Source organism: Brachyistius frenatus, unplaced genomic scaffold, assembly GCF_029030835.1.
Source record: "Brachyistius frenatus isolate BFR_SWC_R1_liver_20210118 unplaced genomic scaffold, ASM2903083v1 Contig_1, whole genome shotgun sequence".
NCBI classification, from domain to species: domain Eukaryota; kingdom Metazoa; phylum Chordata; class Actinopteri; family Embiotocidae; genus Brachyistius; species Brachyistius frenatus.
The window spans coordinates 11,256,049-11,283,995 of NW_027210600.1; the positions used below are offsets into that span (position 1 = coordinate 11,256,049).

The 27,947-nt window shown below is 40.9% G+C and overlaps 3 protein-coding genes across 3 annotated transcripts; 1 reads left to right on the top strand and 2 right to left on the bottom strand.

Annotated features, from left to right (window-relative positions):
- Window positions 1-99: 99 nt before the first annotated feature.
- Window positions 100-3,117, bottom strand: chchd2 (coiled-coil-helix-coiled-coil-helix domain containing 2). Its single transcript, XM_069689949.1, has 4 exons — window positions 2,932-3,117; window positions 1,705-1,960; window positions 875-1,076; window positions 100-481 (listed from the first exon to the last, which is right to left on the bottom strand). The coding sequence occupies exons 1-4, from the start codon at window positions 2,979-2,981 to the stop codon at window positions 471-473; spliced, it is 519 nt and encodes a 172-aa protein (XP_069546050.1). The 5' UTR covers window positions 2,982-3,117; the 3' UTR covers window positions 100-470.
- A 281-nt stretch (window positions 3,118-3,398) lies between these two features.
- On the bottom strand, window positions 3,399-8,003 carry LOC138615994 (protein FAM98B). The gene is made up of 8 exons (XM_069689936.1): window positions 7,890-8,003; window positions 7,560-7,666; window positions 6,390-6,515; window positions 5,994-6,256; window positions 5,819-5,899; window positions 5,612-5,728; window positions 4,413-4,559; window positions 3,399-4,322 (listed from the first exon to the last, which is right to left on the bottom strand). The coding sequence occupies exons 1-8, from the start codon at window positions 7,931-7,933 to the stop codon at window positions 4,161-4,163; spliced, it is 1,047 nt and encodes a 348-aa protein (XP_069546037.1). The 5' UTR covers window positions 7,934-8,003; the 3' UTR covers window positions 3,399-4,160.
- Window positions 8,004-10,357: 2,354 nt separating this feature from the next.
- On the top strand, window positions 10,358-27,812 carry LOC138616008 (BICD family-like cargo adapter 1). The gene is made up of 10 exons (XM_069689962.1): window positions 10,358-10,816; window positions 12,827-13,042; window positions 19,196-19,315; window positions 20,057-20,203; window positions 20,696-20,878; window positions 23,505-23,669; window positions 24,358-24,435; window positions 25,081-25,193; window positions 25,483-25,603; window positions 26,785-27,812. Exons 1-10 carry the CDS (start codon window positions 10,568-10,570, stop codon window positions 27,019-27,021), a joined length of 1,629 nt encoding a protein of 542 aa, XP_069546063.1. The 5' UTR covers window positions 10,358-10,567; the 3' UTR covers window positions 27,022-27,812.
- Window positions 27,813-27,947: the final 135 nt, after the last annotated feature.

Below are 27,947 nucleotides of genomic sequence, written 5' to 3' on the forward strand. Positions count from 1 at the left end.
CTTAAATTCTAATGAATGAAACGGCAACTAAACATAAGAAATATTTCAATGTGAGGGTGTTGTCTGTCCGAGGAAGCGCAGACAGGAATTATTACAGGGTTTTTAATGATCCAAGACTTTATTGGTTTTTATTTAGTTTCACTAGATTTGTTACAAGCAAACGTTGGCCATCTGAGATCCAGAAGGTGGAAAGTAGTGAATGTACAAGTTTTATTGTTCATCTGTGAGGAAATGTAAATTGAAAGCACTGACGCTAATGAAAAACACAGACAAAACAGAAATCAACTAAAACCTGTCACGCCGAAATATATCAACATTATTTATAAGACTATGATAACAAGTTCTGCAGCAGACTCCTGAGAAATGACTGATGTGGTATGATGATATTCAAATATCAAAATAAAGTATGTTTATTGTTTGTTGTGCATTACATCCTCCTACATGAGATCTTCACCGTGCAGCTTTGTGTCTCATGACATACCTGTGGAGGAAAAGAAAATTCTAATAAGACAAGTTTTCATATTTGATGTCTTTTAGGGTAATTGATTTGTAGGATTTAAAAATCATACAGTCGCTCGAAGGTATTAAAAGCTGCTACTCCACCTAGTGGCCCCTTTTGGGTACTGCAAAGCTTTACATTAGAATACAGCCGTCATTTGGCTTAGATGTCTGGATGACAAAGTGCTTATGCAAAGCCTCCTTATCTGGCAGTGTTAAAGTACAAAAACAAGACTGCAGACGCAAGTACAATAACTTGAAATATGTGGTAGTCTTTAAACACAACTAAAGAAAAGTTATAATGGTCCTGCCAGACCCACCAAGAAATCTCCTTTCATACAAATTTCCACCATGTTTCGACATAATTTTCACTCACCATTACCAAACTTGCACTGTTTGAGCACCTCACTGAAGCCCTCGCAGAGTTTGAGGTCGCTCTGGCTTTGGGCGCACTCGACGAACTGCTTCAGCTCGTAGGAACAGGCCTGCTGCTGCTGAGGGGCCTCCTGCTGGTACATGGACTGAGGCTGCTGCTGGTACATGGGCTGGGCCTGGTACGGCTGGGCCTGGTACGGCTCCTGATAGACACAAGTCAGACAGTGGGATGCCTTTCGGATCTACTGTACATGTTGGCATCTTAAGTTGACATTTCAAGTGAGGAACAACTGCCGGTGTCCCCAAAACAGAGCTTTCTCTATAAACATTGAGTTTTTTTTTTTTTCAGTTTGTGAAATGGAGATAAAAAGGCACCCTCTTCTGTGAAGACATATGACACACTGCTCAAGCTTACACGTGTTCTGCTTGTGATTTTTAATTTTTTTTAATTAAAAGATGGACAAGCAAGAGAGCGCAGCATCTGTCATGTGCTCTTGTGAAGGACACAGAATAATTATGTTCACAGTTAATGAGAGGAACATCATCGGCATTTTTACATCAATAGATCAAATAACTTATTTAAACTAATCAGACTCCTGCACACTCATGAAGGCTGAGCCAAAATGTCTGCGCATGTTTGACCTGGTTATTGTTTATAAAACAAAGTCATTATATTGCATGCAATGATACACTAAATACATCACGTGTGACGTTTGTTTCGTCTCTGCATTGCCTGTTTTGGTGTTACTAATGATCGGCCTCCAACGTGCGAGACACACTAATCTTCCCTGATACTATTCTAGTCCTACGGCTGGCTGAACTTCAGCTTACCTGGTATGTGACATCAGGCCTGGCCGGCTCAGAGTTCCCTCCACTGAAGCCTCCGGTCATGGCGTGGCCGAGGGTGTGCCCCACTGCAGAGCCCACTGCCACCCCGGCGGCTGTAGTTGCCATCTGGGCAAACATGCCGGGCTGCCTGGGGGCCGCGGCCGGTGCACCCACCGCGGACGGGGGGGCCTGCATTGGAACCGGGGCGTGGGAGGGAGGGGGAGCCGCCCTGGCCATAGGTGGTGGTGGCGGCGCGCGGCTGTAAAGAGAAGCTTTGTTTAAAACTTGAATCCAAACACAATCAGCGACCGACACAACCGGCTACTATTTCTGTCCACACTGTGAAAATGACAGATTGTCTGTTGTCCTGTAACAAACATACTGAAGGACCAAGCAAAGATATTTAGTTTTCCTCACAGCAACAAGATCATGAATGCTGTATGGCGTTGTAATACCATCTGGTACAAGTGTTTGTTCACTGTCGGGTCAGTTAAATAAGAATCTAATAGTCGTCATCTGCTTGCTGTAAATATCAAGTTCAGGACTATCTGTCATCAAATATCACACTTTGGAGAGTTTGCAGTCTTTAGAAGAAGAAAAAAAAAAGGCCCTCAGTTTACACTAAAATACGAATATTCAATTAAAAATCCGTGATTTCGTTCATTACTTTTTTTTTTTTTTTAGACAATTATAATGATATCGTGTAGCTAAACAAAGCCAATGTTTAAAGGAGGTACAGTTTATACAACATATTTTCAAAGTGTGATGAGAATGACAAAATCGGGGCTTTAACGGGACACAGTGTAAACAAAAAAAAAAACTGTCAACAGAGAAGTGGCGATACTCGTTTATCCAGAAATGTCCCACTTAGCTCGACAGAAGTTAAATTTTAATAAAAGGAAAAGTTTAATGAACAACTTCACACAGAATAACAGAAACACGTAAAACTTCACGTCAGGAAGAATCGGGACACTTTGACCTTCGTCATCGTTGTCAATAACTTCGAAGCAAACTCCACCTTTTCGGTAAAACAGCGAGATATTTTTTAAAAAGGTACAAAAAAAACAAAACAATGACTGTAAGGAAGTTATAGAAGTTAATCACAAGTCATTTTCACGAGCAGCACCGACGGCGATACTGCGACGTTACTTAAAACGTTAGCGTCGTTGCTAACCCACGCCGTCGCCACTACGTCGTCCCCGTTTAAAAGCATTATGTATTAAATGTCACCTGGCAGGAGGGGCCATCCTGGATGTCCGGCTTCGGCTTCCTCTCGGCATTTTTGAAGTATTAAGTTAAGTTTGCTTTTGAGTTGGTTAAACAAGAAAAATCAGGCGCAGTACTCAATAAAACGTCTCGCTGGCCGGCAGATTTGTTTCGACCTTTGGATAATCCGGAACTTTCTGTGTGTTACATCATTTCTCTCCCGGGTGACTTCCGGTATGAAGGACACAAAAAGCCTGATTCCATCAGTTAAGCGTCATGTAACTCATTTGTTTGATGTCAGTATATTTTGTTGTTGTTGTTGTTGTTGCCTAAATTACATTTTAAATACCAAAAACATTTACTCAGGCTTTTGTAAGAAATGATAACACATTCAATTCACGTAAAATATCTATTGTGCTATATCTATAAAAGCCTTTTACATTTTGGTTTTCTTCAATGATTGTAACATATTTGTCAGAAAAAGTGAACAGTTGACTGCTTAAAATGTCATTTTAATGAGACCCTTATTAACAACATGTAAATTATATTTCAGTGGTATTATTTACATATTTGATAAAGATGCAGCTTGCTGTCAGCTCACCGTGTGCCACTCCACTCCCATTTGTATCAAAAAATATGTACCTCTTTTTTTCAGCCCTCCCATTAAGTAGTTCAGTAATTAATTGCAAACAATTCGTTTTTCTATTATACTCTAATAGAAGTTAGTAAATGATTATTGTTTGCATCCCTTTCATGTTTCAATGAGGGCTAAATATTAAATGGTAATAATTAAACAGCCACTGCTAGGTTTGTTTTAAGCAGAGAAGCATTCCCAACATTGCAGAAAATAACAAATCTGTGTTTAATAGGTGTATTCTTAAACAAACATATCTGTAATGTGAAAAGCCAACTCATAAAAATCAAGTATTTTTCTGTTCTGTTCCTTCATGGCAACAAAAAAATGTTACAAAAATATCTGGTCACATTATAGCAATGAAAAGCTGTTTTAGAAATGTACACAATCAGGTATGTATTTGTACTATAACTACAAATTATACACAGATTGATAACTTTAAAATGATGTCATATAATTATAAAATCATAAAAATCATTAAAAAAATTCCCCTCGGGGATTAATAAAGTAAATACCAACCTACCTAATTATATCCAATTTACAACAAGGATATAAATAAAGGAAGATGACCGCTTATTTCTCAAATTAAGCAATAAAGCAAAAAAACAACAAAGAAATGTTACTCTTTTTTTCCTTTCTTCTTGTCTGAAAATCTTTTCTGTTGGTGTCCACCTCCTCGTCCCCCCCGGTTTCCTTTCGCTCTTCGACCTTCCCATACTGGCATAGGTGGCTCAATCTCCCCGGGCCGTCCTCCTCTGTCTGGTACGCTGCCCATCAGTTTCTAGTGAGACCGAAGAACATTAGAAGCCAACTTTGAGCTGGGGTCGGAGAGAAACTTTTCTCAGAAGCACAGACATGTTTACGGTCGTACCTTGTAGACGGCGGTGCTTGTTCCAGCCTTGATTGGGTCATTGACGGACTGATCTTCTCTGGCAGCAAGCAGAAGAGATGGAGACACTTGGGAGGAACCGGTCAGGGACGCAAGAGGAGGCGCCAAGGACAGCGCGGCACTGCGCTCCTACAAGGAAAGGACTGACTGAACGGCGATGTTTGATCTGACCACACATGACCTGCTGCAGCAACAGGTGTTCTGACAACAGCTGAAACAAGCAATAAATCAGCTGACAGAGAAGTAGTCAGCAACAAATGTGATAATTGATTAGTCCTGAAAGTGATGGGGGTCTTGTTTTTTTTCCCCAGTGTGACCACAGGGTGGCGCTGTTCTCTTGCTGTTTTCATGACCGCGTTGCAGCAACAGGTTTAGTTCAGAGCAGCGTTTGCTTTTACACTGGAGGGTTTTAATAAGCAAAGTTATGCAAATGATGATGCCCAACCCAAAATTCAGATTTAAAGAAGCGCCACAAGCTGACCGATGCTCTAAAAGTCTGTAGGTTGTCCAGAATCACAACCAAGTCCACACAAATACCAGATATGCTTCATCTGTCCATCCACACTTCGCCACAAAACAGTGGCGGTGCACCCTTTGTGCAATACATCACAATAACCATCAGGTTGTGATTAGTGATTACAGTGGCAACTTTGTTCTTGTTCTTTTTTTTAAGTGTTACAGAAGCTGCTGTATGTGTCGTGTGTTATAGTCATGAAAAGTGTTTGAAAAATGACAAATGCATTTAAGAAAATAAGAGAAAATGCCAATAATTCACTAATGCTAGCTTCTCAAGTGTTAATATGACCCGTTTTCCTTTATGTTCAGACAATAAACTGAATATACTTGGTTTTAAATTGTTGGTTGGATAAAATTCAACAGATTCATAGAGAAACCAAACAGTAGATTAATTGCTAATGAAAGTATTATTTTGTGTTTGATTTGTGTCCTAAAAAGTGTTTAAGAACACTTTTCAATAAACATCAAATATATAAAGGTCAACTTCTTGTCTTTAACCTTTAATGGAAGTATGTTTTTCTCATTGCATAGTTGTCCACTGACACAAAAAGTAATGGCAGAATACCAAATAATGATATTTAAAACCCATTTTACAACTAAATAATCCACTTCAGGAGGATTGCTGTCAGTCAGTTGTAACAGGTGCAGTGATTTAACACGCCTACCTTTTGTTCATCTCCCCACGCAAACGACTCAAGCGTAACCTGAAAGCGTTTGATCATCATTTGCCTCCGACAGCCGTAGTCCACTGACAGAACCTGATTTATCTTTTTCACTTGCATCTGAGAAAAAGAAAGGAAACCATTTTTCAAATACCCACGTTAGCGCTGCATCTGATGTATGACGAGCTGATGACAGCCGGGTCAACTTACCCACTGCTGTGGGCTGAGGCTGGCGTTAAGAAGAGGGTCCGCCATGTCTCCACACGGTAGACGGGCGAGCCTCAACTTTACCTGCATTAAAAAAAAAAGTTTAAAGCCTTTCAGGGCTTCTCAGTCTGGATTTATGATTTACATACAGCTCAGGCTCCTCTTTTATCCGGCTTACCGCGTTCAACACATCTGGAAACTGAGAGGAGGCATCCATGTCAAGAGTGTGCAGCAGTAATATACATTCTGCCTCCATCTCCGCCTTCCTTCTGTTTGGGTCCGAGACGTCGTCTTCATATTCCTGAGAACGCTCAGTGAGTTCGTGGCTGTGATCTTCCACTCGTTGCTCTTTTTCAGACTCCTCCCCCGTCATCTTCTCCTCAGGATGCGATTCCTTACGCTTGATTATATGAGCTGCTTGCAATTCTGATACAAGAAATTCTGAAAGATCGTCCACATTTGTTTTACACACTTCATCTAAAAAAATGACATACAGCAAATGTTAAAATCCATAAGTAGTACAATCATCTGTTATTACTAGGAGAGCATTGTGCACCAGAGTACCATTTCTCACCAGTGATGTTGTTGAGGATGGACGGCTCCAGCACTTCTGAGGTCAGCACAGCGAGGGGAGAGAACGTGTTGGACAGCAAGTTTCTCAGCTCTTCCCCCAGCAAGATGTCACTTGTTCTGTCTGAGTCTAAAAGAAAAGAAAACACATGGCAGTGTCTTAAAACAGCACATTTCCATTACCAGTAAACTCGGGAGTGCTTCCTGTAAAACGTGTTTTTAAAATATGCAAGTGACAGCTGCTCCTTTCTGTACAGGTTTTTTTTTATTGATTATAATTTATAATGTAGTAACCAGTAATCTGGAATTTTATTCATGCATTGTGGCACCATGTGTATTACATCTCCACATGCTCTATACGAGTATACTTTTTCTATTGTCTGTTAGAGCTAGATTGACATATTGCGAGATGGATGCGAATCTGAGAATTATGAACAATATTTAGATTATAAAGCATCTTTGGCTCAAATACTTCTTTTTGGCTGTCTTATCTTCACAATATATATATATAAAAAATGCAATCCATAACCCGGGGCTGGACAATGAGTTACTACTTTATTTTATCGTGACGTGAGACTAGATATCATCTTCGATTTTGGATATCATTATATGCTATAATTGTTGTTCTTTTCCTTGTTTTAAAGGAACGATACATTAAGTTAAGTGATGTAGTGTTTACATTTTCTAACCTTACCAGACTGTTCTAGCTGTGTTATTATTTGACTTTACCCACTTTGTCATTTTATTAACATCTCTGGTTATTTCTTTTTTTTTTTTTTGTATCAATGTAACATTGATAGTGACAATAATGTATTAGGCCAAAAATATCATGATGTTTGATTTTGTGCATATTGCCCAGCCGTACCAAAGAAACACACTGTCTAATTATAGCCCAAGAAAAAAAAAAAAACTGTACATGTTTTCAATTTGCTTTTAAATGTGGACAAAACTGTAATAAAGTTCAGATCATCAGAAAACTGTTTAATAAACATGCGGAATAACTAAAAGAAAGACCCTCCAGTGGTTTGGAAATAATCATACTGTGCGTACAAACCTCCACCTGGTGACCTCCAAAGTTTAACTGACAGTAATTTATCAGCCAGAGGATGGATATATGCATATATAAATATATATATATATATATATTATACATGATAATAAAGCCTGGTCTCACCTCGCAGCTCCGGACAGACGGTCCTGAGCTCCGCAGACAGCCAGGTGAGCAGCGGACAGGGCAGCTCGTCACACCGGCACCGAGCGAGGCAGGAGCCGCCCGGGTACCTGAGCAGGAAGTAAGGACGATAGGTGAGTTTACCTGGCGGGCACGGGTCAGGGCGCACGGGAGAGTCCGGAGAAGACCCCGAAACGTACACATTTAGCTACGCGATAAGAATGAAGTACTTTATAAACCCTAGTTTGTAAACTAGCGTTAACCGTGTGGCGATAACAACAAACTGACGTCCGGTGACGGCAGCACGAAACTAAGCAGTTCAAGGTTATTTACCCCAGAGCTTTAATAGCTGAAATTGTCCCCACGCTCCTCTCCATTATCACTATATTGGTTAACGACAGGTTTCCATCACTTTCAAGTCAGCTCCTCAAAGTTCAACCGTGTTTACAACTGGTGCTTCCTCTTTTTACAGGGTTTCGTGGTGGGATGAATACCGCCCCCTGCTGGCCGGAGTGCGCACAGACAGGACGCCTGCAAATAACTTCATACAGCAAACAATTCAACAGCAGTGAGCAATATATTAACTACAACCATAAAAGATAATCAGACTATTTGTACTAAATAAAAAGACAAAGTCAAAAAAATATATAGAACACATATTGAATGAAACAACATACAGGTTTAATAGCCTGCGATATGCTTTGTCATAACATATTGATTCATTCTCAATAATCAAGGTAAGACATCCCAGAAAGTTGAGTCAGTTCATCTTGACTCAAAGTATGGATCAATCCTAAACTTTATGTCCAGATAAACTGTTTCAACTCTCTGGTACATTGCCATAACTGAAAAATAAATATGGAATTAAGTGTAGTTGCAAGGCAAACATATGCATATATGAAATTAATAATAGCAGGATAATAGGAGGGGCCAAACATATACCCAACTTCACTCACTGTGGAGTGAAGCTTAGAACGGCTTTGATCCTCTGGTTTGCAGCTGTCATATGATCAATAATAATTAGTATTTGATTCCGAACTCTGGAGGTGATCCCTCCTGACTGATACATAGAGTCACTCCCCATGTCTCCTCATCTTCATTCTGATCAGCGCTGATGATATTTAAATGCCCTTTACTCTGAGCATGTTTAAGCACTGTCAGCACATCTCACATCTTGCTGATGCAGCTGAGCTGTTTCAGTGCACAGACGGTGTTTTATATACCGCATTATTGTTGTCAGGGAGGGCTGGCAGCCCTTCATTCTTTGATTTAAAACATCGAACAGGGTTTTATGGTTCTGCTCGGGTAGCTTAGAGTAAAGTTGTTCTTTCCTTCTGCAGCTACTCTTACAGCAGAAAACCTTAAGTGGGACCATCATGAACAAAGTGGGACAGTCCTCTGTAGTCTGACTCTAGAGTAACAAGTGCTAAAAGTAGATGTTATTTATATGTTGGGAGAGACTCTGGCTTTTACCTAATGTTTGATAAAACTGCCCCCTCCTCTCAATGCTGACTGTAAAGACACACAGGAACACATGTGCTTCATTAGCTTTGTCTGAATGTGTTGTTGAGCCCATGGTTCTCAGTTGTACTCACTACAGGTGGTATGTGAGACACCTTGTCACACTTGCGGCACATGAGCAGCCTATAAACTGAGAAGGAACAATGGAGACAATAGCAGTGAGGCTTACACACGGCCCTCATGTGCATCTACGTTTGCTTGGTCCCTGCTGCCACATGTACAGAAGCTGTGGCCTCCCTCGCTACAAAAGCCTTGCCATGCGTCAGGATGCTTTGTCTTTAATTCCCCTGACACTGCCCCCCTGCTCCACCAAACTTCTTTGAGGCTGACCTTTGACGTCTGGGAAGCGTCCAGACAAAGCAAGCAATCACTCCCCCTCTTTGGCAGTCAGAAACTGACTTGTTGAGTACTTGCAGCATACATGAAAACAGAGAAAAACTCACCCACTGTTACAGTGTAATCACTTCCATGGGGGCTTCTACTAAATACTGACTTAAAAGAGTAAAAACTTATTTTAGATGTCATCAATTTAGATGAAAGAAAAACACACAAAATGTATCTTTTGCTGTAACATTTACAAGTGAACAAGTGTTAAAAACAAAATATTGAAAAGGCAATCACAGTATTTTTGCTGTTGTGTTAACACTGTTTATGCATTTCATTTTATAGGACAGAAAACAGACATACCAGGAAATATAGATAACTGAGAAATTATGTAAGGTTTAAATAAAACATTTTAATATTGGGACCAACAAAACAGTGTAGCACATACAATGAAGCATGTTGCAAGAAAAAGCAACATGATGCATACATATTTTCAAATGTGTACGAAAATGTGGTATCTACAAAAATGGAAATGTAGAGATCAATATTATATACAATATAAGAGGAGCAATCTTAAGAATGAATTCCAAACAGTGCGAACATGATGACAAAGACTCAACCCTGTAGATGTATTGACATGCATCATCAGTGGAGATAGAGTGACATCACAATGGAAATATGATTTCAGACTAATCTACTGTGAAATGACAATAACAACAAACAATCCCGCAACATGCAACAGTCCCACACAACTTAAAACAATTCACCAGTGGTTTGTTTTGATGCTGAGCAGAAACAGTGAACATTTTTAGTTAAACCACGTGTGTCTGAGTGTAATTTTCCATCCTGGCAGAGCGCTCTGAGCCCCGGATGAGGACAGGTGTCAGTCTGCTTGTTGGGCGGCGTGGTCACAGTTGCTCAGGTGACTGAAGCCAACTCCCCCTGGAGACAAACAGTCATCTGCTGGTGACAGAGGAAGGCGCAGACGTTCACCGGAGAGCTCAAACCTCCAGCGCTTCACTCGCATCATCACTCCCTCCGACACAGCCGCCGCGATCAGGTGTCCTCAATGGACCTATTGATGGCTCATTAATGGCACCAGTCTTGCGCGTTTCTGTACATTTATCTTAATACCCACCGCGAGAAGGTCTCAGACTGAATCGGTAATGGATCGACTGGATGAATGGAGCTTCAAGTCCAATAAAATGGACCTGGAGAAGGAGGATTTCTACTTCGGCTACGGAGCAGAGGAAATAACAGATTATCAAGACCCCAATGAACTTCTGGCTGCTTTGAAACAAAAGGAGGAAGAGGTTATTTTGGCAGCGCAGCTGGGAAAGGCATTGCTCCTGGAAAACCGTCAACTGAAAGAGCAGAGCGACAAACTTCATGAGCAGTACGCAGACAAACTGGAGGTAAGAAGAAAACGCTTGTCTGTCTAGTAGGGCTTCGGTATTCAAAATAAAATCACGGAAAATATTACAGTATTGGAAGATATTCGGGGAAATACGCGGTTTAAAACGTTTTGACGACGCTGTGGCTGCTAATGTTTGGGGTGGGCGGGTGAAGACTGGAGTTTCCCTGATGGAAGAAGGGTTTTGTTTCAGTTCCAGAAACTCGGTAAAGTATCCAATCTGATTCCTATGAAAGGTATCAGACAGGAGAGAAACTTTAAGAACAATTTACACATGAATAGAGGTTAGATTTGCCGTTTATCTTTTATATCATAAATTATATTGTTCAGGCATCAGAAGAGCATTTTGTTTTCAGATAACCTACATATGATCAATTTATGGAATAATAAACCATCTTGTTCGTTTCTTTGATGTTATATGTCGAACCTGCTTTAGATACTCGGATTTGATCATACAAATCAATATTGCCTACACTCACTGAGCAGAGAAAGCTCCGAGGCTTTATTTGAAACACCTGTGCAATCTAATGAAATCCTGTTGAAAAGGGTTCCTTATATTTTGTCCACCTAATTAATATACAGGAGGGGAGGTAAAATACTTGGACCACTTTTCAGTATAAAGCAGTCCAGTGCACCGCTGACATCACCACCTCAGTAAAGGACAAACTGAAAACAAATAGGCTGAGGTTCATGAGAGTATATTTTCTGGCAGAGCGGTTTGATTGTTTTCGATTGAACAGGTGTTCCTATGGATCGTTTAGCAGTTTGACAAAATAAATGAGAAAGCGGATATTAATTTGGTGAGAAAACATACATTCCGTGTAACCCACAGTGGGCTCTATGTCATTCAATATATTCTAATATAAATCTACTGTAAATGTTTAAAGGAAGTTACACTATCACTACCAGAGCAGCTCTCATTTGCACTCCATAATGTAAACAGGTGGATGAGCTGGTTCAACCTCAAACATTGTCGCATTACTAAACTTTCTGAAGTGCGATCAGCAGGTTTGTGCCTCTTCGCCCTGTAAAAATATCTTTTGTGTTGGTTCAGTAACTGCAAAAGTATTTCTATCCTAAAAGACTTGTCTGTGCTGAAATGTTTCTCAGGCAAACAACGTTCACAGGTTGTTTCAGATGCCAGCAACCTTTCTGCAAACTCGTAAGACTGATGAGACAGCAGTTTTTATCGACAGTCCGTTTAATACAAAGAGAGAACCGAGCCAGTAGCAAGACTCACAGATTCCCCTCAATGCACATGCATTTGGCAGCTTGAAATTACCTGGTGATGAGCCTCCAAATTCAATAAATGTAAAGCAAAACTCAGCAGGTGAAATTAATCTGTCTCTGCTGCATTCCTTCAGCTGCACAGACTCACACACCTGAGATGTTATGAAAGACTAAATAATAGCCTCATTACTTTCTCAGGGTGAATCCTGATACCTGCTTCAGATGTTTACTGCTGAATCTTTTTAGGCGCGAGTCTCATTTAAACACTGTGAGGACACAAAGACAGGGTGCTGATGTGACCGAGTCGTGCATTACAAAGTGAAATAAACACGTGGCAAGAACTCATCTGCAAGATATGAGCCGCAATGATTGTGTTCATATATATCAGTTATCAAAGTATCTGTAGGTTAATATTCTGTTGACTGATCATTTCAGCTCCAATATATGGATACAGGTGCGACATTTTCCTCTAGTTGTCATAGTATTTGGTATAATTTCTCAGCCTCTGTCACTCCAGTTGTATGAATTCAGATTACAGCTGTCAGATATCTCCTGTAATCCTTTTCAGCACCAAATGAGGCTCATTGATTCTTTTTTATTTTTCAGATCCCTTCAAAAACATCATGTTAATGTTGCCAACAAGCAATAGTTATTAGCATTACAGTTTCAGATCTACTGAATGAACTGTATTTATATCCTGGCATTTTGTGATCTTTGTTATGCTTTATTGATATTCCCACTGCCACCTGTTAAGTCATTGATCTTTTCCACCTCTGTCCAGGAGCTGGAGCAGGGAAGGCATGCGCTGCGACTGAAGCTGGAGGGCTGCCAGTCCCAGTGGGAGAGCCAGGTGGGGGACCTGGAGCGGGATGTGAGGGAACTGAGCGCCCAGGTGGAGCGGCTCACCTGGGAACTCAGCGAGGCCGAGAGGGACAAGAGTCGAGTTCAGCTGGAGCACAGCGAGCACACTCTGCGGCTCAGGGAGGAGCTCAACACTGTGAGTCCCACACGCGTACAGTGTTTCACGTAGTGGTTCTCAATTTAACGTTATTGTCTCTGCACCTCATGATCTGAAGGTGAGCTATAGATTTTGGTGCAAAGAGACCTCCCACGGTGCGACAGGTAACTGAGCCTCTGTGAAACAAACACCCAAAGCTGCTGGTTTTTGTTTCACCCCAATCCACACACTGAAACTCTGCACAGACCACTCGGGTATCAGTCTGGCTCAGTCTAATGTGGTCTGGAGTGAGGTCAGATTCTCAGGCCGTTTACAGGCTCAGAGCAAGGTCGTAGCAAAGTGTTTAAAAATGCAGGTATATATATATATATATATATATATATATATTTTTTTTTTTTAAAAGAAGAGTTTTCATCTGAGCAGGAGAGACAGAGGTGGAGTTAGTCAGGCAGCTGAGTTATTGGCCTCAGGCAAATCAACCATACTGGTGTGGGGCAGGATGGAGACGATATGCAAACACGGGTGGGAGTGGAAGTTAATGCTGTGACTCGATTTAAAATCGAGGACAGCTGAGGAAAGATCTGGAAGATGCTGGTTTCATGTTACTCTGCTTCAGTCATGGAAAAGAATTCAACACATGAGAAATAATCAATAATCAATTGGCTGACTGACAAAAATAATCGGCTAATAATAGTTATAGTTGCTTTTATAGTCTCTAAATCAAAGTTTGTCAAATGGAATTGACTTATTTTTTTAATCCTTTTCACCTGAATATCTTTTAGTTTTTGAACAAAACAAGACACTTGGAGACATATTCACTATTTTCAAACACTTTATTTACTATCAATCGAATAGGTAATAAGATTAATCAGTTATGAAACTAATTATCAATTGCAACTCTACATGAGAACATTACAATCTTTCGAATCAGTTTAGTCAGTAACACAAAGTTAACGTTTAACTTTTATACTTGCTTGACGTAATGTACAAAAACATCAATTACATACAGCTGACTCATCAATATCAGCTCGAATGTGTTCAGGACATGGATATTTATATCTCCAGTGTTTGATCCAAAGGAAACTGTGGACAGCAAAACTGAACCAGTGACATATTGTACGGCTTCTTATCAGTTGATATGGAGGAGCGGAGGGATCACACAGCTGGACAACCTTGAGTAGTTTTCCAGCCTGAAAAAGTCCGGGATTGTTTTGCCAAACGTTACAGTCGTGACGTGTTGTGTTCCACACGACTGATCACTCAGCAGAGCCGTGTCTTGTGTTAAAAATGAACAACAAACCAGAGCCTGCAGAGTTAAAAATGAACCCAAAAACCAGTGTACACCCTCCCACGAGCCAAGGTCCGCCAGAATAAGGAACTGTGAATGTCTTTTCCCCCCCCGAAGGCTGGCCTGAAGGACTTTGTGTGGAAAACAGACTCCCTACAAGTTCAGGAAAAAGTCAATTTAGATAAAAGCTTCTATCTGAGCTGTTCTCGGAGAGGGAAGTGGAGGAAATGTTTTATTTGTCTGGCAACATCAGACGGGGGGAACTCTGGACTCTGTAATTGTAAAAGTCAGAGAAGACGGTGAATGAGTTGAAGAAACGGAGTGTAAAGAAGCCCCATGTCTGACGTGTGTTTACCTGCCGTGGGGAAGTTTGCTTCTGTTGCTACGCTGCCCGGTGGGGTGAGTCGTGACTGTATGTCTGTGATTATGTGTGTGTTCGTGAAGACGCTCCCTCAGTTACAAATGAAATGGTTGATTTTGCTCTTGGTGTCCTGACTGGGCTTCAGTTTTTTTTTTTTATTGCCAGTGAATGTGTTGATTAATGGAGTAAAGAAAATGTATAGAAAGGGTGAAAAGAGCCTCCTCAAATGTCATAATTATTCCAAATAACAGTACAAAACACAAAGATATTTAATTTACCATCCCTAAAGACAAAGAAAGTCAGAAAAAAATTCCCGTGTGGGACCAGAAGACAACTTTTGAATCAATACATATTTGACATTTTTATTAAAAGGATATGTTGCTTAATTTTTTTTATCTGTCTATCAACTAATCCATTATAGCGCCTGGCTTCAGTAGGGTTTTGGGAGAAAGTTGAAATGGTTGATTTGTGCCCGAATGGAGTCTCCATGAAGTCTGTGTCACAGGAAGCAGATCATTTCTGTCCACACCGAGTCTCTTATGTGTTGCTCTCTCTATGACGCTCTTGCAGTTCTCACAGAGCTGGAAACATTATAATTGCGAGTATAAGTAGAGCATGTCAGGAATCTGAGGGAGGGCGTCGGTATTGCACCACAGAAACCTGAGGGAGAAAAATTATTCACCAACAGCAACAACAAAACGCAGCTCTGATGTGAGATAGGACAGATTAGCCGCGAATGTCCGTCCTGGTGCGTTTGAGGAAGCGGCTGCATGAAAACAATGTGGCCGTGTGCCAGATTGTCACATGGTTCAGCGCTGACTGTTTAAACAGGAGTTGAGGTGCAGAGAGGAAACTATAAGGGAGTGAAGAGAGATGTTAGGGTGTTTTCTTCTTGATCACAGCTCAAATGTTGTTTATCCTGCAACTGGAAAAACGGATGAGAACGATTAAGTCAAGCATTAATGACTTTGTCATGTTTCTGACCGATAAATCTTATGGACACATGCAATTCATGGTCTGTTTTGTTTGATGGGTGTTCATGTGCAGTTTGTTCAGGAATGTTTGAAACGATTTATGTCATTTATTTACAGTAGGCACAGGATATTCATTGTTTTTGTTCGATGTCAGCAGTGTACCCGATACAGCAGAAAGACATGAACTGTATTGAAATGAAAACATCAACTTTATTTATTAACAGTGTTACCGCACCTCGTAGATTTTCCTCATGCCGTGCAGCTCGGGTGTCTGATGCCTCAGTTTGTTAATATGTGGCTTGAATAACTTTAATGAGTACATTTCCAGGCAGGAGGAGTCGTGTGCAAGCACTGAATCTGTAATACCGTTATTCAATAAATTCATATTCAAAGTTTGACTTTCTCAAATTTTAAAGTGTGATATGAGAGCCAGCATAACAGTTTCAGCTGCCAGTTTATTAGGTAAACAGCGCTAAAACTATTGGAGCCTTCTACAACAACCCTGCAATAAAGTCTCCCTCCGTGAAGGTTATAATGTTCAGGTTTTGTTGAAACCATTTTAAATAGGTTTTTATTTAACATTTTTAGGGCCGCAACTAACAATCTTTTCAGTCCGTAGCATTATTTTTCTTGAGCTGTTTGGTCTTTTAATGTCATAAAAATGTCAAAACATGTTGAACAGGGTTTTCGGAAGCCTCAAATGTTTTGTTTAGCCCCGCCCAACAGTCCACAACCAAAACAAATGAAGTTTATCAACACGGAGAACTAAAGGAACCAGAAAATATTCCCATTTAAGAAGCAGGAATCTAAAAATGTATTTTATTGAACGATGGCTCACAAAGCCATTAATCAATCAGCGAAGTAGTTGGCGATTAATTTTCTGTTTTTGAACTAATCGATGAATCAATGCAGGTTTAAACTTTTTGCTCAGAGTTTGGAGGACTAAATTCAAATTTGATCAGTTTACTAAGAGGTGTTTAGTGACCTTTTTTTCTGCGCTAAATTGTATAAAATGGAAAAACAAAAATCTTAACAGTGATGTATTCACCATGATGTAATGTCCATATCTGATTGTAAACCTTCATAGTAGTAAGAACATGAATCAATACACAGACCCGTGACAAACATTCACTGTATGTGAAAATGCAATAGATAGAAAAGAACAAAACAGCATTAGGATGAGAGAGAGAAATGATTATTGGTAGAGTTTACCTGTGTTTTCTCTTTCCCTTAAGTTTAAAAAGCTTGCTCAGAGAGGTCCTTTTTACTTCCTGTTACCTCAGAAGGAACACAACAGTTTTGTTGCAGAGCTTTTAATCAATACTGTATTAAAACTCAAATCAGCTATTCTCAATTTTTGTCCACCCTGTTTACATCAGCAAGGGTTTCTTTTCTGTGTTGCTTTACACTTGACCTCTTCACCTCCCAGTGTTACATGATAACCTACACTGGCCATGGATCATGGTGTGTTATTGAGCAGCTGTGATAAATCTCTCTTTGTGGACTTCCGTTATTGTAAAAGCAGATGCTTGAATTGAGACAAGCCCCCGCGACCTCTGCTCCCTCTGCCAGCATCACCCAGCTCATAAACAAAAAGCGAAAGACAATATACATCGCAGAGAGATATAGATCTTTAATTTTCTCCTTTTGATGCGGCACCTCATACCCAAACGTCCCCTCATCCCCGGGGACAGCCATCTTTTCTGCGTGCTCCCTGAGGGGGTCGGCTGTAGCTGGGGTCGTCAGCTGTCGGCTACCTCGGTGTTCGGGCTGGTGAAGGCCTGAGGACTGGGGGCCATGTGAGGGGATATCATCTCAGGCTGCGTGCCTCTACCAACTGGAGAGTGATTCTCGGTGGGTCACTGCCTCTTTTGTGGAAGAGGCCCATGTTGACGAGATGAGGCAGCAGTGATGATGACTCACAGACACCCCTCCTTGCCTCACAGTGGGTCTGCATGCTACGTTTTGTTTTTGCCTATCGGTGCCCGCTTCACTCTCATCACACACACACACACACACACACACACACACACACACACACACACACACACACACACACACACACACACACACACACACACACACACACACACACACACACACACACACACACACACACACACACACACACACACACACACACACACACACACGTCACTCTACTTTTAGCCCTTACGCCTGCCTCACTTCCTCTATAGACTCCTACAAACACGTACTCCCAAGCTGCCCCCTCAGCCCCAGCCGCCAGCTTCACCCTCACGACGTCCGACTCCACCCTCCGCCACATTGTTGTCTAATGTGGCATGATGATGTCACCGCCAAGGCCAAGATGCCCTCTGCCCCGTCTGCTGCTGAGGCCGGCCTTTCATCTTGTATTATGTGGCGGTGATGGGACCTGACAGGGGCCCGCCAAACACTGCTGAGTAAGGGGAACTAAGGGTCCAAGGCCCGGACGGGACGGGGAGGAGGGGAGGTGACGGGTGGCCTGTTCACAGCGGCTTCAGAGCTGGCAGAACAGCACCCCAAACATCCCAGAGTTTTAGTTTTTAATTGTTTGCAAGAGACGTAGATGATTCAGAGCGACCACGAAGCAGAGAAAAAAATTATTAATTTCCCACTTAATACAACAAGTGGTTTGTTAGTGATTAGCGAAGCCTCCTTGTTCTTTTGATTCCTTGGTGATCAGTGCTACATTTGGTTCAGCTGCAGCTGAGATTTCCAGCGTTTATGTCGTGTAACTCTGTGGAGTGTTCTTGTGAATGTGTACATTGTGTTTCTCACCAAATGCATCATGTGCATCTTCAAGGTCTGATGTTGGATGAGTTTCCTTTCTCATAAGACATTTACAGACTAAAACAAATCCCACATTTCACTGCTGTCACCTGTTGATCAGTTAATCAGCCTGAAACGGGATCGTATCACTGCCGATCAATGGGTTGTACAACCGAAAATAAACCTGCTCATCGTCTTTTAGTGTTCAAAGACTCCCCAGGCCTCCAATATCTACTCACGCCGAGCTCATCACAGTTTATGGCCTTCTTATGTATATAGCTGTGTGTGTTTCACCTGAAGGATGTTTATAGAGCTGTATTTACAATGTTCTCATTCCTCTAATCCTACTGTTACCTCTCAGATCTATCCTGGGAACCATTGTGTTAAAAACAAAAGCTACATCTCTTGCGGCAGCAAAAACAATATCAAACACATTCAATTTTAGTTTCCTATTCCCCTGTTTCTTCTCATCAGGGTCTGGATTACAGGACTTTACCTCAGAGATCTCCTGCTGTACATTCAGTTGTTTTTAGATTCAAGATTGGGTCTCTGTTCTCCTAAAGCTCATGCCTCAAGCAAGCTTTGTTTTGTAGTTTGAAGTTGACTGATGTACGGCAACCCTTTTCTTACTGAGAGGTGTGTGTCTCTATGCTTAAACCTTCCTTATGTATACAAGTCAACAAAGTGCACAAAAAAGGCTGCCGTTTAAAAGCCACATGTCTCTTTGTGTTTTCTCTTTTGGTGAATCTCCTGTGTTTGTGTGTTTTTTTTTGTGTGCCTCTGATGTGCTTTTGGAGGCGATGGAGGTGGAGAGAGCCATGTCCAGTGAGCTGCAGGCTCTAAAACAGGAGCTCCAACAGAAAGGAAGCCACAACAGGCAGCAGGATGAGGAGCTGATCAGTGCCATGAGAGAGCAGGTAACTACTGTAACACACACACACACACACACACACACACACACACACACACACACACACACACACACACACACACACACACACACACACACACACACACACACACACACACACACACACACACACACACGTAAAAATATGTGAACACTACAATGTTTCAAACCTAAACCCTAAATGTCACAGTTATGCTAAAAGGATGTTCTAGTATGTTTCTACTTGTGAAAATATCACTGACTTGAACAGAGTGACCAGAACAAACCGCAGCACCACGTCTCTACGGGTTTTCATATATATTCTAAAACCGAACATCACAGAACTTCCTTTGATAATACAAATGATTTGGATTTAAAGATATTTGTCTCTTCAAATGGCGGAGAGCAATCTTTTAAGCAGCTTTAAAACCTGCCAACACAAGTGCAGAGTCTCGTTAGGATGTGCTCGGTGGTGGGAGAGACATATCTCCTGTGTATGATAAATACAGGCAGGGATACTTTGGCAGTATCATGCAACTATTCATCCATATTTTTAATTGGTTCCAAAAAGGAGAAGCAGAACAACATTTCCTAGTAAATGTAGGAAGGTATGTGTTTACACATCCAACAGATATCAACACGTCAGCTCCTGACTGATTGTGGTGTGCTGGGTGGGATGAGTGGGAGTTAGGGAGAGTTTACCTCCCAGAGAAGAAATAACTTTAGTTTCATGCCTAAGATTTGTGTTTACGTGCGTTTTATTTTCCAGGTGTTGCGTCTCACACAGAAGGAACAGGTGCTGGAGCAGCGCTTGGAGTGTGTGTGTCAGGAAAACACTGAGTTGAGGGCGAGTTTGACCTCTTTACACGCACGCTTGGCTCTGCATGACCAACTGAACCAGCAGCACAGCCAGCAGGTACACACACAAATACTCGACATACTTGTGCTGAAAACAAACACGCACACACACCAAGAGAGTCACTCTCTCCTCAAAGTAAATACACAGAGTCCTGTTCATTGTGGCAGCAAGCAACGTAACAAAGCATCCCTGGTTTATGAATGAAAGCATCTCAATAACAAAGGGATTTTCTGCTGTCTGCCTGGCGGCCCGGGTTTCGGGTGGATTGTGGAAAGCATTGCTAAACAATCCCCGTCATTGTGAGTTTCACTCGCAATTCTGGATTCCACCTCGTGTTTGTTGAGTTTCATGTTGGGCTGGAGGAATCTGGAGTGTCAGGATTTCTCTCACGCTGAATGTTGAATGGAAGTTTTTGTAATTTAAATCTAATTTATGAAGATTCATTATCTTGTCTTTATATGTTGTACTCGTTAACGTTACACTCATGTTTGTGCATCTATGCTTGAGTGTGTGTTCAGTAGTGTGTTTGTGTGTTCCTTGTGTTTTCAGCTAGCCGAGGCGTGGCAGGAGGTGGAGGCGGCGCGGGGTCGTTCACAGCAGCTGCAGGCTCAGGTGGAGGAGCTTCAGGAGGAAATGTCCCTACAGGAAACCAGGAGCCACGGAGACACCTCTCTGCTGTCCGAGCTGGAGAGCAGCCTGGAGACGGCAGGACTGGGAGTCAGCAAAGAAGAGGTAGATTCACGTTTACCACCATCAGGGCCCAGTCCGGTCATCCAGTACACCCGAAAAGAAGAACGATTTGGTTGAAATTCCTATAAACAGCAGTAGACGTAGATTAAAAACCTTAAAGGGCAAATCTGGTGTTGTTCTGTATTTCTATGACCAACACATCGAATGAAAAGACCAACAATGAATTGATCCTTTTAGCAAATGAAGTCTGACAGAAGTTATTTATCTGAGCCAGAGCTACAAGACATCTGTGAGGTGCTGCATCAGTGACGTTCCTTCATTTACTTCGAACACAGACATTGTAGTTCAGTCTGAGTCAATCCCACATTCACAGTCCTGCTGCTGTTAATACTCACCAGAGCACCGAATATGTGTTCGTCCACCGCTGAAAACCGTCATTACTGAGATTTTATGTCTTGGTGTTAATGTCTTGATTTTTGGACAGCAGGAAAATATGAAAAAATAAAGCATTACTGAAACTTAATAATTCAATTGAAATGGGCACAGAAGAGATCATAAATGAAAACAGTTAAAAAGCCTATCTATTAAGGCTGCCAAAATATACTAGTTCACTGCCAAAGTTGCTCTTGTAAATTCCTTTTATGACTTTTAGAAGTATCAAAAACGGTAAAAGGAGTTGTGATAGTTGAGTTATTAGAAAAAGTATGGTGCTCTGAGGTACATAGAGGTACGATCTCAATGAGGCACAAGGTGAGTCTGAACTGTGGTTAGAAGTTTGTCTAACAAACCTGAATTATTTGGGATTTAAAACAAAATGTCGAAAAAAATACTGTTTAAACCAAGAACCAGATTTATTATTACAACAGCAGCTGTAAGTGGGTGATAGAGAAATATGTAATGATAGATAATTAAATTTGACAACCAAATTATCTTTCAGGATTTTGCCATTCTACTAATCTCACTGTCTTTTTAATATCTGTTGGTGTTTTGGAGAATTGTTGGCAGGGTTAAAATCCTTTTCTTCAATTTGATTTTTAGCATCATTGTGATCAATTGACCTGAACTTGTCAAGTGTTCATTTTGCTGGATTTGCCATAAAACAACGGGGTAGTACAAAATGTAGTATGTTGCAATACATGTCGAAAATATGATTTAAAACTGTATGTAGAGTGTATCCTGAGGACCAGTTTCAATTCCTCTTCTAGCACTGTGATACTGTGAAAGCTGTCGAGTCATTGTGCAAAACAAAAGTAAGTCACTGCCCAGAAGAAGGACATTCTAACTTTATCTGAACAATGAAACAAACACAACCTGCCCTGACTGCACAGCACTGAGGCTGTAAATTCAACCGAGCATTGACTGACAGGAACTCTGAAACAGTTTTGTGTGGAACTGGTTGCACTGGCTTCATCTCCATATTGTGGTTAGCAAATGTTCCTTTTGAGCTTTTTGTATCGTGGTCCTCCCCGCAATGATTCACAGATCGAGTGTTTGGTGGGAAACCGTTCCTGTGCCGACTGGAAACAAGAATATTAAACGCACTCTTTCCTGAAAGACATCCGAGATAAAACGATACCAGTGCCAAAAACACATCGTATATACGCTCAGTTTTAGTCAACAAGGATACATGTTGTGGTGAGAGTAGAGCAGCTCTATGCAGTGGGGATTGAGATGACGGAACATTTTGTGCAAGTACTCCATGACAGTGTAACTTGTGTTTGAGGCGAGGACACATCCTGCGAGGAGAAGGCGCGAAGGTCCCAATTTTCAGAGCGAAGACACCACAAAGAGATATTAGATTCGGCCTGTTGCAGAAAACTTAGGTTTGAAATAGGCCTGGGAGAGAGCAGAAAAAAGTCTTCTCACTGTCTGTGCGTCTGCTGTTATTGTTGGTTGCAGCAGGAAAGTGTGATGTGTAACTGCTCTCATGAGTCATTCACGACATTTCCTGTTTGCCATGGCCACACTGTAAAGGAGTTTCCACGTTGTAGAGCCTTCAGAACATGTTTATGATGACGGTACCTAAAAGTACTTTACGGGCCAAACTTATTTTTTGTACAGGCAACTATTATTGTTGAATTTTTTCTGCAGTCTTTTTTTTTTTTAATTCAACAAATAAAACTGTTAAAATTAGATTTTTAATGTATGTTTGCTGCATGGGTTTATTGCCTTATTCTCTTAAAAAAATCAGTTAATGTGTTATTTGCCCAGAGGATGTCCAAACTTACTCATACAACTGTAGCTCTCCTGTCATCTGAAGATAAACCTGTTCCGATATCTTTGTTATCGTCAGGTCATGTGATATATTTGACTCACGGAAGTTAAATATTGTGATGAGGTAATGCCTGCACCTCCCTTTGTGTAGATACCTGATGTCACCTAAGACATGATGTGTGTGAGGAGAATATCTGTCACCCTGAAAGGAAAATAGGGAAAGAAATATCAAGTTTTTGACCCCTATTAAACATTTGAAACAGGAACTCCTTCACTGTAGGCCAGGTATACAGTAGCAGCCTCAAAGCTGTAGCAGTTGTGCTGTGAGTTTAACATTTCAAACTAGCCAGATTTAAAGACATAGAAAGTGAATAGGTAAGTTGATACTTAATACTTTTGTTCTGAAAGTCATAATGAACATAAATCAACATGTTTCCGCTCCTGTTCTGTTTAGATAACACAAGAAATGGGGTCCATTCTTCAGCTACTCCTCCCGCTGACCCAGGACCGGAGCAGCTCAGGGAGGTCAGAGGTCATGGATCAACAGGAGGACCTGCGGACCATGCTGCACCGGCTGAAGGGAGTGGCCCAAACTCTGGCACAGACATCCAGCCCTCAGGTGAGCAGAAGCTGCACAAAATGTGCAAGTGGGGCAGGGGAGGAAATGAAAACAAAAGGCTGACCTTGTTGTCTGAAATCCGAGGAGAGCAGGAAAAGTAAACTAACTTTGATGTTGTCTGATCATGTATTGTTATTGTATACAGAAGTAGAGTATATGTGCAAATCTTCCATCTGTATAGTATATATATGTCCTTTGTGCTGCATTTGATGAATACGTGTGTTTGGCTAGAAACACAGGCGAGTGTTAACTGTGTGCTCTTGATATTTGTGAGACAGCGATAGAAGTCAGACATGGCTGCAGATAAAGCACAAGTCATGTATCCAGACAGCAGCCGGCTCACCTGCCAAAATAACCAGTTTGTTCACAGTTAGCCTCTCTACCCTCTAGTGGCTGTTAGAGACTTTTGTAAATGCAATACATGCCAATGAATTAGTGAAATTGATACATTATGATCTCTGCTAAGCCTCTTCTTGCCATCAGCGAGCATATACAATTATCCAGTTGTGTCTCATGGCATTTATATTCTAGTCAGGCGTTTATCACTGTAACTAAATATCCAGCCCCGCCTGGTCCTCCCACAGAGTGCTGTGCAAATAGACCCAAGTTTAGACCAACACCACAGGAACTCCTTTCGATGTACCTGCACGGCTGACACTCGATCTCTTTGTTAATGTCTCTGTCCCAGGAGCTGAATCTGGGTTTTGTGGACAGGACCGGTGATCATTGTGGGAATCTGAGCACAGCACAGGAGCTGAGAGATCAGGTAACCAACTCGTCTGTGAAGGAGGGACAGCGCCTGTGGCGGAGCATTATATCAGGATTTGGCCGCACCAGTACTGACTGCAATCCATCTTAATGTCATATCTAGATTCACAGACCTTTGAGGGCACTTTTACTAGTTCAAGTAATGTTTGATTTTTAAAAAAAATTTTTTTTTAAGTTTTCCACCAGCTGCTATAAATGTTATAATTTATTTGATATGCTGCATGACTTGCAGATGTTGTTTTTTTTTGTTTTAAACTGATGAATTGTTCAATAATTTCTCATATCCATTGCATTATTTTTAAAATTCAAATTAAATCAATGTGTGATCAAGAATAACACCTGTTATTTTATTACATCGAAGTGTTAGGTTTTAATTTAATTTCATATCATGTTTAATTTTTGTTATAAATTACAGTATAACTCATGGTCACTTTCGTTTTGTGCAGACACAGCCACATCCTTTTTTTTATTATTTTTTTTTTTTACCCAAAACACTGTTGAGCAAAAAAAAAAAAACACTTTTTAAATCCAGATGGCCTCTTCATAAGAAATGAAATGTAATGAATAGAAACATAAAGTCCTTGAAAGTGTTTTTGTTATTTTCAAAACGGATGAATTTATACTCTTTTCTCTTCTCCTGCAGAACATCCAGCTGCAGCAGGAAAACACTGAGCTGGTGCAGAAGCTGCATAGCGCACACGATCAACCTGACATCGTCCAACAGGCCATCAGAGACCGAGATGAAGCCATCGCCAAGTGAGTGACTTATTTCTCATTATTGTAATTCAAATCATAATATTAATTTGTTTTTACTAACAGAAACCGATGCTCCTGATTCTCATCTGGGATAAATCAAAAGCTTTTAGGTTGAATTGCATTAATGCATGTTTGATATTTATAAACAAAAAGAAAAAAAAGTGATTCATAGTTGCTGCGGGAAGCTACTCTTGCAGCCATAATAATGAGTTTCTACTTGTGATGGCTTTGAACATCATGGCTGTAAAAGATTGTATGTGATTGAAGAGGTTTCACTCTTTCTTGGCAGGAAAAACCTAATGGAGGCAGAGTTGGTGAGAAGTAAAAATGATATGATGTGTCTGAACAACCAGTTATTAGAAGCTATCCAACGCAAACTGGAGCTGTCACAGGAGCTGGAGGCCTGGCAGGTGAGGTCCTCTCATATGTCATTATGTCTCGTGCATCACTTTGTCTTACTATCTGAAAATCTGACTGAACATCTGCTGTATAATCAGTGCATTTAATTTACACCTTGAAGATCTGCATTATCGCTGATGGAAATTTTGAGGCACACAGTCTGCAGTTTTTATAGAAATTTGACGGGACCAGATATGGATGTATGTCAGTCTGTTTCCTCAGTGGAGGGTCAGGGACAGAAACGTCAGTGCGGACAGTTTGAGGGGGTATGAATGGCAGGTGTCTCCGTCTCCGAGTCCTTCTGCTGCCGAGTCACTCTGCCAAGCCGAGCCATCTGCCAGACGGTCTGATCTCTCAATGCTTTGATGAAGATGTCACAGCTGATAATTAGACCTAAACACTGATTCATTTTCTGTTGATATTATGTGTGTTAGCTGAGAGAAGACCTATAGTTTGTAATCCTTAAATTTTAATGAATTATCCTTACTGATAATAAATCTGATATTAACCCTTTGTGCTTGTCAGCCTCTATCAACAAGTCAAGTTGTAGTTCACATCCATGTCTGTCCACACTCGTATATTGTATGTGGTGAAGACATGGACTAAATAAATAAAGGTATTCAGTCGGTGGACAACAATATTGGTATCACTAATTCAGTGTTCAGCAGAATGTGATTGTGATGACAATCTCCGTTTCTGTTCCTCACTTATGGGAAAAAGTTTTTTTTACAGAACATTGTGATGTCACAAGTAAAGTTCACTTTTGACCTCCGAGATAAAAAAAAAAAGAGAAAAAAATGACATGACTTCATTATTTTTCGTCTATTAGACATTTGTGTGAAATTTTGTAATAATTTGTGGCGCATGCATTTTTTTGAGTCATGGTATCGTTTTCAAATAAATTAGAAAAATATGCTAAATATTTAGAATTATAATTATTAAACTCGCAGACAAAATCATTAATAATCCCACATGTAGAAATCGAAGCGGGTAATTTTCTTGAATGGGAGGCAGATTTTCTCAATAAGAAAAATAGGACATTTAAAAACATTATTGTCAAAAGCAATGCTTGCAACACCAATGACTGAGTGAGTCTGAACGATATGTGGGCAGTGTTAACATGCGATCCTCCCAACATGAGACACCAGACTGAATCCCTGCTCATTTCCTCTTCCTCCCCACCTCTCCTCAGGATGACATCCAGATCATCATTAACCAGCAGCTCAAGTCCCAGCAGCAGTCGGAGCAGCCTCAGAAGAAGCCCTCTTCCAACGGCATGTCATTCTTCCGCAGACCCAGCAGGGTGGCCTCCACCTGGACACGCCAGCCGTCCTCCTCCACCTGGAGTTCAGACACCGATCAGGACAAAGCCCAGTTCCCCTGGAGGGACTGGTTAAGACGAGGCAAAGGGGCACAATACGGTAAATAATGGTTTACTGTGGTGCAACAACGATCCACTGACTGCTGAGGAGAGGATATACCAAGAGAAAGGTCAGAGAGAAGTCCGAAGCGAGCTTCTCGTGCATCATGTGTGGTGAAAAAGATCCATAAAGACACTTTTGATTCAGTGATGGAAAAACAGAGCCACTACAAATAATGACTTGACAGATTTCACTAAGACTGAGCCTTCTTAAAATCTAAACTGTGACAATCTGGAGCACCAGGACTTTCACAGAGCAACGTTCGAAGGTTTGCTCGACACTGTAAATATTGTGCCTTATTTTGTAACACGTGAACGTCTACATGTCTGAGACTTTATATAAAATATGTGATAGTTGTAGATCATTGTAAAGTATTTGTTCACATTATTTAAGTTAACAGATCAAAGAAAAGTACAGTCTGGATCAAACACTTCAGTTTCAGTTCTCGTGAATTTGTCTTCACCAAGTTGGATGTGAGAATTTTTTTTTTTTTTTTTTTTTTTTAGTCATTTTTGTTAAAAAGCTGAAGATGTAAAAGAAATGACTGATTGTATAAGAAACACTGTATGTCTTCATGTACACTGAGAATGCAGTTTTTTGTTGTCTGTACGTGAACCTGTAGCGGCATGTGTGTGTGTGTGAAGGAGACACGTGCTGTATGTGTATTTTCTGTGACTCAGTGTTCAATACTGAAGCTGCTTAGTACAAACTGTTGTTTTCTAAGCTGTCTGATTGACCACATCTGGAACGATAGTTCATAAAACATCACGTAACCCTCAATCCGGTCTTTGTGTTTTTGTTCAATTTCTGAATTTTAATGTGAAAAAAGGGAAAATCAGCCAGCTGACCTCCAGATCTGAACATAACAAATGCTCGACCAATCATTTCAGAGCAACAGCGATTCATTCAAGATGTCCCAGCTGTTCAAACGTGT

What these genes read in the sequence shown, in the direction of transcription:
- chchd2 (XM_069689949.1), bottom strand. Translation starts at nt 2,981, where the DNA reads ATGCCGAGAGGAAGCCGAAGCCGGACATCCAGGATGGCCCCTCCTGCC. An exon ending in AGGATGGCCCCTCCTGCCAG is followed by an intron (nt 1,961 to 2,931) that starts GTGACATTTAAT and finishes TTCTCTTTACAG; the next exon opens with CCGCGCGCCGCCACCACCAC. An exon ending in GGCCTGATGTCACATACCAG is followed by an intron (nt 1,077 to 1,704) that starts GTAAGCTGAAGT and finishes TGTGTCTATCAG; the next exon opens with GAGCCGTACCAGGCCCAGCC.
- LOC138616008 (XM_069689962.1), top strand. Translation starts at nt 10,568, where the DNA reads ATGGATCGACTGGATGAATGGAGCTTCAAGTCCAATAAAATGGACCTG. An exon ending in CACAGGAGCTGAGAGATCAG is followed by an intron (nt 24,436 to 25,080) that starts GTAACCAACTCG and finishes CTTCTCCTGCAG; the next exon opens with AACATCCAGCTGCAGCAGGA. An exon ending in CGAGATGAAGCCATCGCCAA is followed by an intron (nt 25,194 to 25,482) that starts GTGAGTGACTTA and finishes CTTTCTTGGCAG; the next exon opens with GAAAAACCTAATGGAGGCAG.
- LOC138615994 (XM_069689936.1), bottom strand. Translation starts at nt 7,933, where the DNA reads ATGGAGAGGAGCGTGGGGACAATTTCAGCTATTAAAGCTCTGGG. An exon ending in CATCCTCAACAACATCACTG is followed by an intron (nt 6,257 to 6,389) that starts GTGAGAAATGGT and finishes ACGATCTTTCAG; the next exon opens with AATTTCTTGTATCAGAATTG. An exon ending in TTCCAGATGTGTTGAACGCG is followed by an intron (nt 5,900 to 5,993) that starts GTAAGCCGGATA and finishes TTTTTAATGCAG; the next exon opens with GTAAAGTTGAGGCTCGCCCG.